The sequence below is a fragment of the Strix uralensis genome, chromosome 5, assembly GCF_047716275.1.
Source record: "Strix uralensis isolate ZFMK-TIS-50842 chromosome 5, bStrUra1, whole genome shotgun sequence".
NCBI classification, from domain to species: Eukaryota; Metazoa; Chordata; class Aves; order Strigiformes; family Strigidae; genus Strix; species Strix uralensis.
Genome location: NC_133976.1, coordinates 34,076,492 through 34,093,153, shown reverse-complemented (window position 1 = coordinate 34,093,153; position 16,662 = coordinate 34,076,492). Strand labels below are relative to the sequence as shown.

Below are 16,662 nucleotides of genomic sequence, written 5' to 3'. Positions count from 1 at the left end.
CACCTCTCTGTCCTGGTTGGGTGGCCTATAGTAGACTCCTACTACAACATCTGCCCTGTTGGCCTTCCCCCTGTTTCTAACGCAAAGACACTCCACCCTGTCTTCACTACACTTGTCCTCAAACCAATCATAACAGTCCCTAACATACAGTGCCACCCCACCGCCTCTCTTTCCTTGTCTATCCCTTCTAAAGAGCTTGTAGCCATCCCCTGGCACACCCCAGTCGTGGGAGACATCCCACCATGTTTCTGTAATAGCCACTACATCATAATTTTCCTTTTGCATCATGGCTTCAAGCTCCTCCTGTTTGTTACCCATGCTGTGTGCAAAGTCAAGTGTCTTCATATTATAAGCCAAAGATCCTCACAGATCTCACTTCAGATTCCTCTCTGACATAATTTTGGAATGCCATATGAAGCTGTCTTTTGTTTCTTCTTTGCTGAAGAGAAATAAAACTTGAAATAGTTGGGCTGGAAGTAATCTCCCCTAGCCTCATACATCTGAAAATTAGACATCTCATCTTCCTCCATAATAAAGGGATGAAGAAATGAAATAACTTATCTTAATCTCTTGTATGAAAATACATATACCTAAATATGCATCTTCACATAGACATGTCTACACAACAGTTCATCCTTTCTCCTTCTCCACTGAATGTTGAAGGAATTTAGAAAGCTTGTTTACTGGTAGTTAGATGAGCTGAGATGAATGTGATAACTGTGTTATGCTATTCTAAGATGGCAATTCATTCAGGAGCATACCTTGACTGTGTGTGATATTCCATGGGGAGGATAAATATTCAGAGATATCCCTTCTAGGTTTATCAAAGTGGATCTCAAACTATAAACGCATTATGAGCTTGATAGTTTATGGTAGTTTAAAAGTAGTTTTGATAGTAGCAGAATGGTAGTTTATTCTATTCGAATTTAGATAATCACTTCTGCCTCAGTAGTGCTTGAGCCTTTACAGACACCTTTTCTTTGATAAAGGTATTCTGAATGTGTCTATGCCTAATTGAACTCTTCAGTGAGTGCTTGAGAGATGCTCCTTATTCCCACCTCAGAATAATTGGTCACTTGCTGGTTAGTGACCAAGAATGGAGTCCATATGGAAGGAAGCAGACAATAGCTGTGCTGCTCTGAAATGTGTTCTCCACATGGATTCCAAAACTTAGTCTTCTTTGCTGCCCTTATCGAATCCTCTATTTCCAGCTTGTGTATCAACAGAAAAATAAAGGACAATGCTGCGCATTGTGCTCTCTCCAGTTTGGAGAAAGGGAGGGTATGAGTCGGGAGCCAGTGCTCTTTCAGTTCCAACTTTTAGCAAAATTACTTGGTCTCGGGTACATAGGATTCATACATAGCAAGGCTGTGGTTTCACAAGCAGTTTGAGCCAGTTCAGCTGTAGGCTACTTCTGAAAGACATCTGTTCATCTGCACCTTTCCCTCTGTCAGCACCTGTGTTGGAGGGGCTGCTCCAGGAATGAGCTCATGTTGATCAGTATAACATCGTACCAAAAAAAGGGAAGAAAAAAAAAAAAAGCTGTTTTGCAGCTAGATCAGTTCCTTGATCCTGTTACTTCTGTAGCCTTGCAGCCTTAGCACAAGCCAGAAGGGGGCAAAGTCCCCTGTGTTTGGTGGCAATTCTGTTTGGATAAGGCTGTCATTCAACAGCTGCTTTAAGCCAAATTGTAGAATCCATATGGATGTGATGTCTGAAGCTGTTACTGAGAATGAATAAACTTTTTTACTGCTTTTATGAAGAATAGCTTTCAAATTGGTTCACTTTAGTATATGGAATTGACTCATGATTTTTACTGTCTGCAAGATTGCATATAAAAATTTCTGTTGAGTATGTAAATACAAATTTTATGAATGAGGAAAGAAACCTTTGTATGTGTCATGTATATTTTCAGTATAGGTTTACAACTCAGTCCAGCTTCCATTAAAAGCAAGGGCAAAAACTTATTGGTTCAAAGTTGCTTTCTAAAACCCTCTAATATTTTGGGTACTGATTCCACAAATCATTGATTTGTAGAGTGATTCTACAAGTCATCCACATAAACCAGCTTATGTCTGTGGCAGTCGCAGTAACATTACTTTTGTTCTCTCTTTGATATTTTATCAATAAACTACAGATTTTACCGTGTATAATAAGTATACTTTTTACACTAGCATTTTAGCATGGTGTCTAAGTGTTTGGAAATGAATGTAAAATTATAGCTATTTGGATATTAAAAAGTGGGTAACTATTTTGGGTTTGTCAACATATCCTTGGGTAGAAAGGTACAGGCAGATGCATGAGATGTCTATTGCGTAGCAACTTGGATACCTTCAATAACGGTTTATCAGATGAGTTTAATATTCTAATCTTCTGACTTTTTTTTCTCTTTAGGTTGCAGCAATCTATAAAGATTCAAGTATTGGAAATCTTATAAATATAGTTATTGTAAAATTAATTGTAATTCACAATGAGCAGGTAGGAAAAATAAATGTTAAAGAGATTTCTTTCTAATAGAAGAAACAAAATACATGAATTTACGTCGTAATTCCAAAGTTTAAAATTTTTTAGTTTTAAATGCAAAATATTTTCTTTAACTATAAAATTTTGTTTTAAAATAGGAGACTAAATATCAAATGTGAGGTTAACTGCAGAGCCTTTATTTAACACCTGTATTTCCTCATTTCTCTATTAGCACTTCTTGTTGACCTAAATGGACATAAATCATATGAAAACTTATGGCATAACTACCTAAAGTGTGGTTTATATGCATGGAAACATGACAGGGAAATGACAGCTTTTATAGAGGGTTTTGATGGAGGGTTTTCAGCCCTAACAGCTGTAATATTTTAAGATTGTAAGAAGTACGCACTTTTCAAATACATGTTTTATATTTATTTATCATAAATGTCACTATTTTTTTAATATTTAACACATGGTGCATGCTCAGATACATTGATTAAAATAATGGGTTCTCGTGACTGATGATTTGTAGCTAAATTAAGATCTGATCCTACAAATCTGTGAGTGAACTCTTATGTGGAGTCCTGCGGACTCCTTTCCAAGTACAGTCATTGTTTAGCAGATTAGGGGCACAAATGACAAAGTAATAAGTGCAAGTGCATGAATATTAAAGTCCTTATTTGGGTTTTTTTTGACATTTCTTGCTTAGGAAGGACCAGCTATCACTTTTAATGCAGCTACCACTCTTCGTAATTTTTGCTTATGGCAGCAAGCACAAAACACTTTGGATGATGCTCACCCTTCGCATCACGATACTGCTGTTCTTATCACTAGGTACAGTATCTGAAATAGCTATAATTACTTAGCTAGGTGAGACAAATGCTTTGGTTTCTATTTTACAACATCATTTTTTAACCACTCCACTGATATTGTTCATAGATAACTTAACTGAATAAAGACTATCTTGCACTTCCCAAACCCCTGATTATCAATACACGTGCAATTACTCTGACAGTGCTATGTCAGTAACTAACAATCTGATGAACCTTTCATTAAAGATGATGGAAATTACTTAGACCTGAAATTGTTACAAGGAAATGAAGTCTTTAACCATTGTATGTATATGTGATAGAGACAGGGTATTGTACATAATGGAATCGGCTGAAGGTGCAATGACAGCTCAATAGCCCAAGCATAATAACTGCCAAAAGCTTACAAATAAAAACCATTTAAATATTAGTATATATTCTTTCTGTGCCCTGATTGCCCCAGTGAAAGTTGTGATGTTCATTCACTGAAATATATTCTCTCTTTTGCTGTTATTTTTCATTCTTTTTCCCCTAGTGTTCAAGTTGGACAGACTTCAGCACTTCAAACTGTTTGATATTTAAGCTGAATTTTTCGTTGTTATTTTGGCAGATGGTCCATTACGTAAGGTAGTTTCAAGTATACTGCAATGTGCACATTTTTCAGCAGCATTTCATACTTGGTCTACCTTCTGCATTGTAGAGAAATAAAATAGTATTTGAATTTTTATTCTTTTCAAGCTAGATAGAAAGCAATACTGTGAGCTTTGGTGAATTTGAATTACTTCTTTCACTAGAATGCAAATTGTTTGAATGGACTGTAAGATTAAAAATTGTGAATGAGATTTGCAATTGCTGTAATTAATATAGCAACAGTGAAATACTTTAAAAATATTTTTTTATTTGCTGTAATAATTTTAAATAAATCTTTTCCTTCAAGGGAAGATATCTGCAGAGCTAGAGAGAAGTGTGATACCCTTGGTGAGTTATTCTTTTTTAATCTACATGATTTTATAACAGAAAATAGGAGAATTTAACAGTGGGGAGAAAAATCAGTTAGGAATAAATCAGAAAATAGATGCAAAATTTAAGTCACGCAGACAAAATATCAACTTCTCAGTGCTGTTATGCCCTGGCACATACTTTGGTGCCAGGTGGTTGGTTGTTTTGTGTAAATTTGCTGCATAGTTGAGGCATGACTTTCAACTCGGGTGCCATAGTATTCATTTGTAGATACACTCCTTCTACATGAAAATTCATTCTGTTAAGCTTTTATATAAGGATTCAATTTTGCAGGTTTAGCAGAGCTAGGTACAATGTGTGACCCGCTACGCAGCTGTTCTATAAGCGAAGAAAATGGATTGAGTGCTGCTTTTACTATAGCGCATGAGCTTGGACATGTGTAAGTACATATTTCCCAGCAGGTAATTTTTTTTTAATTTCCTTTTGAATATGACTAATTCCCAGTGATGGGCTCTACGTTTCTAAGAGGGCGCAGTCAGCTACATCCTTTTAGAAGAGTCATTATTTCTGCCTTTTGCAGTGAGCCAGGTCTGCCCACCACCTAGAGGTAGAAAAATAGTAAATTCTATAATCTGGTTGGTATCCTGAATTATGGGAAATACTGGCTGTACAGCTGTATTCTGTCCTTTTGTCATATGAACAGGTTGGAACACTGGGACAGATATCTTAGATGTGCAACATAGTCGTGTTAATCCAACTGCATTCTATCCCTGATAGGAATTTGCCTTTAAGAAAAGACAATTATTAATATAACACAGAAATATTCTTCCTTGTGTTTGATCCTTTCAGAATACAATAGAGTAACACAAAGAGAAATACTTTACACAGAAAAATAAGAGGAGATGACAGCATTTTATTTTATGAAGCATACCTCATCAGTGATGACAGAAAGGTGCTATACTCTAGCTCCATGAGGCATGCCACAGTATAGGTAACGACGATGTTACAGAGCTCAGTAGCTAGCTTGTTGATTTTCATGTGCCTGGAAGTTCATTTAGATACATGCCATTTGTCATGGTACTTAAACTGAGATATAAAATAAGACATTGTGTTAGTTGCATAAATATGATATTGATGTGCTCTTAGTTTGATTTTGTTACTGAATAGTAAGAATTATGATGTGAATATTGGGGTAATATGTTATGGACAGTCTAGCAGTGGCCTGTATATTCAGTTGAGGAGATGGGTTGTTCATTTAAAGTAGCATACTGCCAAAACACTGGAATTTTTCTGGTGAGCTAAAGAACTATGTGATTGTAAAATTCTTCCTGTGCCCAGCATTATATAATTAGGAGCATTTTCGATAAGGAGAGAATTTTGTAAGGCATTTTTAAGATACCTATTGTCATATTAATAGTCATATTAAGTGAGTCCCATTAAATTTTAAGGTGTTTTCAAACTCAAAACTCAAGCATTTGCTGTTACAGCAAAGAGAGTTTCAATTAATTATTGCTGAATTTGTTTTGGAGTTTGTCTGTTTTGCTTTTTAGATTTAATGTGCCTCATGATGACAGTTTTAAATGTAAAGAAGCTGGAATTAAACATCAATACCATGTGATGGCTCCAACTTTAAATTACCATACAAGTCCATGGACCTGGTCAAAATGCAGTCAAAAGTATATCACTGAATTTCTTGAGTAAGTATCAATATAATGTTATGTTTATGTTTTTGGGGTTTTTTGATTTCAATTTCATGTCTTTCTGAGATGTATTTTAAAGATATTGCTTAAATACCATTTTTGTGTTGTTCTTAGGTTTAACTACTGACTTTTAGGGCCTTGTTCCTCCAGAAAAGTACATGTGTTTAACTCTTTGGATGATTCATGACTTTGTTAAAGCTGCACTCAACATGTAAAGCTAAGAAGATTTATTTATTTATTTATAATATAGTGGCATTGGTTACTGAAAACATCTTTATTTAGTGTGATTTTAGTAGGTCAGAATAGGCATGCTTATTTTCAGAAGATTTTGTTTAAAAAATAAGTGGTAGGTATAATTTAGGCAGTACCATCTTTTTTTTTTTTTCCCTGTAAGAATGTGAAAATGAGAAATGACAGCCAGAAGGCAAAAATCTTAAGCTTTGTTTGGTGGATCTAATGCAAAATCCAATAAAAGAAAATTAAATGACCTGGTTTATTTTATTAAAGTCATTATGTAGGCAGGTAGGGCAAACCCATAACTCCACTGAGATATGCATGTGTAAGTGTTGTGTGAATAGTCTTCCAATGAATTAAGAGGGATTTATTCACATTTTGTTCCTGTTTTTACAACAGTACTGGTTATGGTGAATGCCTCCTAGACAAACCTAGTGGAAGAATATATGATCTTTCCTCTCAGCTGCCTGGGTCAATGTATGATGTCAACAAGCAGTGTGAACTCATGTTTGGTCTTGGGTCACAAGTATGCCCGTATCTGGTGAGTGAACAACACACAAAGTCATGTTCAATCTATACTAAAAAATTACTGAAAGGTAATTAAACCTCAGGACTTCTTGTTTAGGATGAATTTTATCCTGAAATATGTAAAATTTCAAGTTCTGTTCTGTTGAAGGGGGAAGAGTTCAGTGGAGAACATTGCAGCTCCATATGCTAGAAATACATAGAATTAAAAAGTAGGATTCATTCATTTTGATTTGCACATCTGTGGATGTGATTGTAATTTCTTTTAAAGATCTAAAGCTGTATAAATTAAGGCTTCCTGCAACTACTGAAGGGGAGTTATTTCAACACTTTCTACAAATGTTTTCACATTATAGCTCCTATCTTACATTAACAGGTCTTCCTTACCTGCTTCTTTTAATGTTTTTTAAAATTTACAACTTGGCAATCAATATATTAATTCAAATATTTGTTCTAAATGTTTGATCCAAAGTATAGATTCTCTCTACTTTATCAAGAATATTTTCATGCCTGTTAGAGTGTACATTTTGTATACTTAACCAAAAATTTATTGAAAGCAAAATTGGGATCTGGAAAGAAAGCTTGAGTGGATTAATATTGAAACTTCAGTTGTATTTTGAAAATATAATGTAGCTAGTGCAATATAAAATAAATACAAATATAACATTATGACTTCATTCATTACTGTCAAGATGTTATGTAGAGTTAGATTTTGAACCAACTTGTCAAATACATCTACTGGTATTGCATGGCTTGTTGAAGCTGTTTGAAGGAGAGAATTTAAGAACAGATTCAGACTGAATTAAGTGGAGCTTTTGGTGAGGTAAAATGTTGTTTTGGAGGAGTCAGGCTTTATGGCAATATTGTAGAAAAGTAAAGGGGGATTCAAAGACCTGAAGATGGTGTTACTGAAGACTGCTTTGTAAATTTTGTAATCCGTAAAGGTTATTTGTCCATTAAGAGTCTTTTAACAACTTGAAAAGGAGGCTTTCTTCTTAATTTTCTGGTCAGTGTATTTTTAAGAAGAATTCCAGTTAGTCTTTTTCTGGGGATTATATGCAAACTGTGCTGCATAGTATCAACCGTAACCTCTTACATACCTTCTTAGTAAATTTTGTACTGAATAAGAAAATGAAGTTATCTACTACTTCTAATGGAATCAGTTTCAAATATTCCACATTCCTGCCTGACCTTAAGCAAAATCCATTTTGTTTTTGTGGGGTTTTATCTGTGAAAAATGGTAGTGCTGATAGCAAACACTAAGTCCACATAGTATGAGAAAACAATACAAATACCCCAAGTAATGTCTAAAATGGTGTTACAGGTACAACAAAAGTAATCTTGTTTTCTTTTTAGAAACAATGCAAACGCTTATGGTGCACAAGCACAGAAGGTGTTCACAAGGGTTGTCGTACTCAGCACATGCCTTTGGCTGATGGAACAGTTTGTGGTGTGGGAATGGTAAGCCTTGATTTGTTTCTCGGTACTTGTATATGGCAAAATTGTTGATGTAGGTAAGAAAGATCAGTGTGGCAATACTGCGCCTGTAGCATACTGATTGTGTGAACAGTATCCACATGACTTTACCTGCAGTTTCTCTTAGTCCTGTAATGTTGTGGCATAAATAACATAGATTGTCTGTTCAGAATAATTATAAAAGTTTACAGATGCCACATTGGCTAAAAACAGGTGGAAGACCTCAGGGGAAAGCTGCCATCTTTCCTTTTGTTTGAAAAGTTCAGATCATTCATAACAAGTTGTGTTTTTTCCTCATTGGTAGTGCTGGTTGAGTTTCCTGGAAACAAGATACCCCAAAAGCATGTTTCCTTTCCCCCAGTTTGTCTTGCTGAGGCTGTTTCACTGGACCAGAACGAATTAAGTATGAGTGACTTAGATACAGGAGTACACTTTTTTGGAAAGAGGAGTCTTTGGATTAGAATCCTGGTTTCAGTAGATAGTTGTGCATTGTATCTGCTTCAGACCATTGTATCAGCACCTCTTCACCTGCTCCAGTTAGGTGCCTTAATAACCGGCATTCATATACAGTCTTGCCTATTGTAATATAACTCAGGCTACTTGGATCTGTTCAGTACTAAAAACCAGGAGCTGTCTTCTCACTTATACCCTAATGTGTAGGACTGCCTGGCTGTATGAGGTATGGGTTGAATGCTTTGACACATGAAAAAAGAAGAAATGGAAGCTGGATTTCCTATACCCTGCTCATTGGTTCATTTGGTAAAGAGTGTTAGGGTGATGAGTGCAGCTCACTACTTCCTCATCTGGCAGGCTGTTTTTGAATGCAGATCTTGATCTGTATCTTTGTACGATCTAACATTTCTTGGGCTGTCCATAAGGGTCATGAATATCTAATTAGTAGATATAGTCAAGGCACTTACAGAATTTTGATAGAAACAGAAGTAGTGGTGGAGGCTTGTTGAATCGAGAGTTATCAGTGAAGATTTGAGGGTTTTAGTTTTGGATTTATATGTAGTTTGGGAAGTGAACAAAAATTAGGTATGTGCGTTCTTTGCCAATCTAGTCTTTGGCTTCTCTGTGTCTTAGTTCACCTCCAGCAAACAGAATTATTTTCTTACCTGTCAGAGCATTGTGAAAATAAATATTTCAGAGATTTTTTTATGTGCTCGGATATGACAGTGGTTACCTTAATTATGGCTGGTTTATTATGCTGAGCAGCTTTTAATAGTAGTGTGCTTTGGCAGCTTCAGGGGCTGTGGGAGCAAAGTTAACTTTTTATCTTTTAATAGTTTCATAGGTTTAAAGATGATTAAAAAATATGTAGTCTAATTTCTATTTATAATAGGCTGCTACATTTCACTCAGTTACTACTCAATTTCCCCCAATAACTTTTACTCTTTACAGATTTATTTTTCTTCTTCTGCATTTGGTAAGACAGTAGTAGTGAGGAATTTGAAAATACTGTCTTAATGGATAACAATTTAGTGGGTAAACTGTCTCAAATTATTTCTTTCTCTTGTAAGATTAGGAAAAGTTATTTGAAGGTTGCAGTGGACGCTTTGCTTGATGAAATCCTATGCATGCAGCTGGTGTTATAATGTTTAATCCATTTTTCAGTGAGTCACTGATCAGAAAAAGTTCATCTTTATATAAACTTCATGTATAGTCTTTAGTTCAATTCCCTTGACTCTAATTTGCCAACATCAGAGGACTTCTTATATAAAAGAAAACAAAAACCTATTTTATGCAATTACTGCAGTGAAACAAATTTTCTCTAGGAAGTGAAGAGCTAATTATAGTCATTACCTCTGAAAGATGTAAGAAAGAACAGCAATTAATCTGACAAATTGTCATCTGTACCTGTCTAAGGGTCAGCTCCTTTCAAGCTCAGTCAGCAAGTTTCTGTTGATGTTAATGGGAGTAAGACATGGTGACTAGTAATTGTAATTTATATTTGCCAGCAAGCTAAACAAATTTATATTTGGTATTTGCAGCATTATTGCTGTGGAGAATACAGAACAGATCCATTTAAGGTATTTGTAATTTTAGTATCAACTTTTTAAGCTCAGATTTTACACATGATTTTTTTTTTTATAGTAATGTCTTTTTTCTTCAGGTTGTGTGCCTGATTAGTGGATCTTGCTCTATGGACTGCTTTAACAGTCCTCGTATCTTTCCTTACCCCAAAACTACAAGAAGATAAGAATCTAATAATATCAGGGACTCTCAAGTGAGTGAGCAAACAGCTTTTCCTGAGTGCCTGCACTTCTTAATGGATTATCTTCTTGCCATATGCAATCTATCAGCATGCACACATTTTGAAAGCGAATTGTGTTTTGTAAGTCTCATGGTGCACATGCCTCTAGAGCTCAGTAGTAGGTATGGCTAGCATTTCCTTAGAACACTGAAGGGAAGATGCAGCCTAACATGTTAGTGTCTTTAAAGAGTAAAAATATTTTATTGGGAATTTGAACATTTCCTGTATTAATTGTGTAGAGTTAATATTATTAATTGTCTCAAATTAATATACTAAAATAGAAAACTTTCACTTTTACTTCTATTTGCTGTCTAGTCAAATTTCTTTGAGCTGATCAAACTGTACTTTGTTCATCCTAGAGTTACCTGCAAAAATTAATTATATTTGCATGTTGGGCTTCTGCTGAAGTATCTGAAAACTTCTGTTTACTTCCTCTTTTTATACATTCTGACAGGAGGCTGTAAGTAGCAGTTCTGCTGTGTCTGAGAACAGTTTCGCACTCCATTGATATTCATGTTGTGTCTCATCACTTCAGGTGCTTTTCGTCTGCTTACTGGGGTTCACAAATATCTGTAGGAAGTCTTAAGCTTCTGTCAGCTCTTGTAACATCACACAGACCTTCCCTGAAGCAGAGGATGCAGCCTTTAAATTTTTTGGCTTGATTGGTACTTCAGAGACAAAATGATAGTAAATATATCTAGACATGCCATATGTAAACATATACAAGTTTTGCAGTGGTGAATTTCTACACACCATAGGACTACATCGGTATTCCTTGAAACTACTTGAAAGCGTTTCTGGTGTTCTTTTGTGAGAGATATTATTAAATACAAAGTTATATGTTCCTGAATTGCCTTCCTAAATACAGTTATATGCAATAACCACAATATAAAGTTTTTATTAAAATGTTATTTTTATTGTATAATGAGGCACAATGACATGAAAAATATTAAATATGATTTTTTGTGTCTTGTCTCTGTAATCAAAGCTACCATGGGAGTATCTTCAGAATTAAGAACTGTGCCATATGATTAGTTGGAGGTAGCATGCTCACTGGATGCCACAATTAATTTTGTATATACAGTTGTAATTTTTGTTGTGATGATATAAACTATATGTACAAATTAAAAACATAATAAATCACAGTGAGAACAATATATGCTACATTGAGGACTAAGATATCAGAGCAGGTCTCTATGTATTACAAGACGTACGAGAGAGTTATTTTCCATTAGGACAGAAACTGGAATGCTTTAATTGGTGCAGTTTCCTTCTCTAAACCATCATAATTCTTGCCATCACGTTCCAGGTAGGAGCTAATTTGATGGATGTTTAGGAGATGTGAACAACTTAGAGCAGATCTTTTAGCCCCATTTTCTCTTAGGTTTCCTTGTTGCATTCTAGTCAGAAATTTCTTTGTTCTTTGAAATTTCTGCAGACCAGCAGGCTCTCGGTATTATCTGTTTGGATTATGTTTTCAACTGCTTTCTTTTCTCTTACTATCTGTTTTATTTTTTGGGAGGGTTTCTGTAGTGAGGAATTTACTCTCAGATAGTACAAAAGATTTCTCCGTGCCTTGAGCATAGGAAGTTTGGGGTTTTTTTCCTTCCTTTCTGAAATTCCAAAGAAGTAAGTTTGAGAGTGATTCAGGTTTTGGCATGTTGAACATCTTTGTTCAGATTTAAAAAAAAAACAAACCAACCCACACCACAAAATAATGTTAGTAGGTAGAATCCCTAGATTCACTGTTTAGTTCATAATTCTAAATCTACAGGGTACAGTTTTCACAGTGTGGTTGATGTCATTCACAGAAAATACTTAATCCCATTTTATGGAGGACCTAATTAAAAGGAGTAATAAGATAGTAGTATTATGGAAAAGAAATATCTACACCGTTAGGTGTAACCAAATTGGTTACAAGCCAACTGATACACAAACTCTCCTTACACATATCCATCTCCAGCTTACACCTGGCTCAGAATCATGGCTTCTGTATAATGAAGTGATGCAGGTTTTAGCAATGTAGTTTACATGATATTCCAGTAATGGTAAGTCATCTGTTGGAGTTGGTGATGAACATCTGAGTCAAAAAAACCACTTCCAAAGAAGAATATTTGGTGAAGCCATCTATCTTCTATGAGTGGCATTCTCAGGACAAGTATTTTTTTACTATGAAAATAACAGCAAAAATACCCAATAAAGTGTCTTTTTTTTAATAGGTTTTTTTTTTCAACACTCAAAAGGGTTGCACTCTGATCCTTCATGGATTCCTGAGCAGTATACAAATAAGCCCATATTCCATTAATTCCTTGGACATTGGAAGGGAGAGGTAGGAGGTAGCTATGTAATTCTGACCCAAACTTTTCCATGTCCTGGAGCTGTCCCAGTGTTCTGTATAATGACAGTTTGCTACTTAAACACCGAAAAATCAAATGTCAGAAAAGTCTGGTAAAAGCTGTTTAACAGCAAGGGAATCTACATGATATAAATAACAGTTTGATTGGAAAGCATGTGCCATTGTGCATTTGAGAGAAATGTTTATTACTTCTATTCCCTATAGATATATATTGTATATTGAGCTAAAGTCTCTAAAAGTATCTAGAACAGCTATTGAGTGAATTAAGATTTTATCCTAGTCCCTTTATAGCCACATAGAGAGGGGTACAGAGACAATCGAGAATGGGGATGCAGACCAATAAATAATTGCTTTAATCAGCAAAAGTAGTACCGGTCTCTGATTCTGAAGTATATTTGCTGTTCTTCAGTTGTAGGTTACTACCCATGTATTGATTTCTTCTAAAGATCATTGCATTGCTTGGCTACTTCATGAATGTAATACATGAAGATAGTTAATCTGAAAGAATAATTCATTATATGTGTGTATATATATGTAAAGTAATTATAAAAAATTCAGATGAAAGTTGGGTGATGGGGGATATGTTAACCATCTGGGAAGCAGCAGAAGTTCTTTTGAACTATAAAAACAGAGTAGAGTATATTTAAGGGCTCAAACCAAGAATTTTTACTATAAACAGGGATTTTTGTGAAATACTTTTCTGATGAGATGTGATTCAGAAAAGTTTTCTGTGGGAATATTTCAAGGGAGAAATAAAGCATGTAGATTTTTTTCAAGAAAAAGATTGAAAATGTTGAAAAAATTATTAAAATAGTGTGGGTTTTGTAGATAATTTCATCTGAGTATTAAATGTAGGCTTGTCTGAAAATCCATGCTACAGAGATACCATAGTTACAACTTCAGTTAGACATTTCTCCAAGCTCTATTTCTTCTGTCTTGTATAATGATTTTACTAAGCGCTCTGTTTTTGCTGTTACTATATGCTCTAGGCCCCACTTCTAGTCTTGGTTCTTTGAGCAATGTGTTTTCTTATAGGAAGAAGATGGAGAGCAGGCATAGGTCTAATGTACAGCAAAATGTTTCCTTATATTCACTTGCAGCAGACAAGGCAGAGAGAGGTCTTTAGCAGTACATTCATTGAAGGGAATGAATGGGAACATCCCATAGACATAAATACAGCCAGAAACAGCAGCTCTGAGATTTGTGGACTTCGGCATTCATCTGAGTGGGTGTTCTTATCTTCACTCCCTGCTCATGGGGTTATGTGCTGAATCTGTGTAACTTCTAAGATTTGTACTCCTTTCCCAGCTCTATATGATTGGAATCTACTTTGAGACAGTTTATGCTCAGGCCTCAGCTACAGTCCAGATGCTTTATAGTGAACTGATCTTGTGCTGCAGCACCACATTTAGTGTTTATCTGTTTTGTGGCACCAGCTATGCCTGTTTTCCTTTCCAGCATTCAGTCCACTACAGCTTAATTTTCCCATGCTATTCACTGGCTCATAGTCATTCTCAGGGCCCTGCCTGGATATCAGGAGTGAAGAAATTGTATTTTATAAGGCAAAAAGAAAAACAATAAAATTAGATATTTGGAAGGCAAAATACAGACCATCATGTCCACTTCTGCAATGCTTTGTCCTTTTCATTTTCTCTTCATACTTGTCTTCAGTGTTCAATCATCTTTCCTTTTAGAAGCACCAGCAGCTATCAGTAGCATTCGTGGAAACACATTGGTGTCTGGGAGTAGATGAATAGTTTTTCCTGAGCCTCCTTTTCTGCAAGGCTATATGGGGTTCCAGTGCATGAAACCATGTCCTCATACACTGAGCATCAGTATTTCAATCTTTGCCCCAAGATTTTCAAAAACCATGTGTATCTCTGGGAGTAGTCTGGAAAATATAGGCAGTAAGAGTGAACTTGGAGTCCTTTTCCTGCTGTGAGACATACCAGGCTGTGTATGAAGTACTTGATTTCAGAAGAGCTGTAGTCCTGATCTGCATGCATCTATCACTCTCCTTGATTCAGTCGAAATCGAGCATAGCCTGACAATTAACACTTTGATAATTTCTTTCAAAATTGCTTTCCTGGAAATTTAGCTAGTTCAGTAAGCTATAAGTTGAAAGTAACTGAAATGAGTTTACAAAGTAGGCTTAATACATAGACAAGAGTCAAAACTGCTTATTATAAACAGGTGTTTAATAAATACAAATCTGGGTACCTGTAGGTTCATTGATCCCAAATTCGAACCATTAACCCTCCCTCTCATCTCCGAGGATACAGTAATTACATGTGGATTTGAGTTGGAATTTCTGCCTTTTTTTGACAGAAAACCCAACTGTTGACCTTGACTAGATCAGAGTTGCCACTTGCTGCAATCAGTATGTTTGGAATTACAAGTGATACCCACTTTACATGATGCATACATTGTATTTGCCAAAACAAGTGTAGGAAAAAAATTGTTAGTGATTATATTTAAATTTATGAAAGTTCTGTTTACCATAGTATTCTCAGTGAAGTAATGATTCAAGCAAGCACAGAGGAACATCTGGAATGCGTCTGGTGCAGGAGTTTTCTACTGTGACTTCATCATATTGCTTCTGTAGGAATGCAGCAGAATAATAGCTGAGACAAGTTTGTTGAATAAGCTATTAAAATCCCAGATGTGAACATGTGCTTTGCATTTTTATGGATCAAAATAATGCTGTTGCATAAAATTGTGTTTTACAACTCTGTCTTTTCCTGAAATCTCCCTTCAAGTTTTGTAAATATTTTTGTGGATGGAAGAAGAACCTAAACTCTAGGTCACTGTCCCATATTTGGATGCAGTATTAATTCTGTGAAGGGGGATTTAGAATCTTCAGCCTATAATAGTGAAGAAGTATTTCCTAAGACGCTAATGACAGTTCTTGGAAAGGTGATTTCTTAATGTTTCCTCATATTTAACTTATGGATACATTATGTAAAAGTCTATCTTTTATTGCTAGGTACTGGATGCTAGGTACTAGAAGGTTTGGGTACACAGGTACCCTAAGGGCATCTTGAAAAAAGTTTTAAAAACTAGCAGTAAGCACTGCAGTGAGAAATCATGTGCGGGTGTGCAGTGAAATAATGGTGTCTTTTTGGTGTTAAGTTAAAGCATTAGTCTTCGCCCCAAGCAAATGATGATTTGGCCAGTTTGCTGGCTCATTTAAATGGTTGTATGACAAGACGGATCTAGCTTTTGTTGTGTGTTTGCTTTGGGCTTGAAAATCACCTTGAATGGTCATATTCTTAGAGGAAGGCATTCAGGGCTTTAAAGATACAGCCCACGTGCAAGAGTCAGTGTTACTAAGAATTATACAGGCAGGCAGTTTTATCACAAAGTTGGGTTAGGAACTCAGAAGAGAGAATCTGATTCTGTGACAAATTACTATTTTGAGAGCAAAATGATTGTTAGCATATGAGCATAAGTATCAATATAATAAAAGTGTATACTAATTAGGAAAAAATTGCTTCTAGGAATTATTTTATGCAGTGATAAAACCACTGAACGCTATTTGAGTTTTGTGTCATTTGGGTATATTCAAAAAGAATGCACATGTCATTTCTGTGTGTTCAGCAAAATTTTTGTTAATTGATAAATAAATCACAATAAATAAATTACAATAAATTTGTAACATCATAATAACTCTTGAGAAATTCTATGTAACATTTAAAATAGTTCTAAAAAGGGGGGAATCCTTGAATTATTTTATCTTCTGTCTATCAGAGGTTCTTAAATTGTTTTATGTGTCAGAGACTTTATTTTCTGAAACCCTTCTAGACTTTAAGGTAATTAGAAGCTGTTTTGTGTCACAGAGTAGAGAGGCAAAGCCTCAACTTCAGAAATAACAAGCAGTTG

General features: G+C 35.4%; 1 protein-coding gene across 1 annotated transcript in view; it reads left to right on the top strand.

Annotated features, from left to right (window-relative positions):
* ADAMTS20 (ADAM metallopeptidase with thrombospondin type 1 motif 20) overlaps nt 1-16,662 on the top strand; it is a 102,412-nt gene that overhangs the window by 29,909 nt on the left and 55,841 nt on the right. The window contains exons 5-11 of the mRNA XM_074870396.1: nt 2,395-2,478; nt 3,173-3,297; nt 4,210-4,250; nt 4,566-4,671; nt 5,783-5,929; nt 6,566-6,707; nt 8,048-8,152. Coding sequence (XP_074726497.1) covers nt 2,395-2,478; nt 3,173-3,297; nt 4,210-4,250; nt 4,566-4,671; nt 5,783-5,929; nt 6,566-6,707; nt 8,048-8,152 — 750 coding nt within the window. The remainder of the gene's footprint in view (nt 1-2,394; nt 2,479-3,172; nt 3,298-4,209; nt 4,251-4,565; nt 4,672-5,782; nt 5,930-6,565; nt 6,708-8,047; nt 8,153-16,662) is intronic.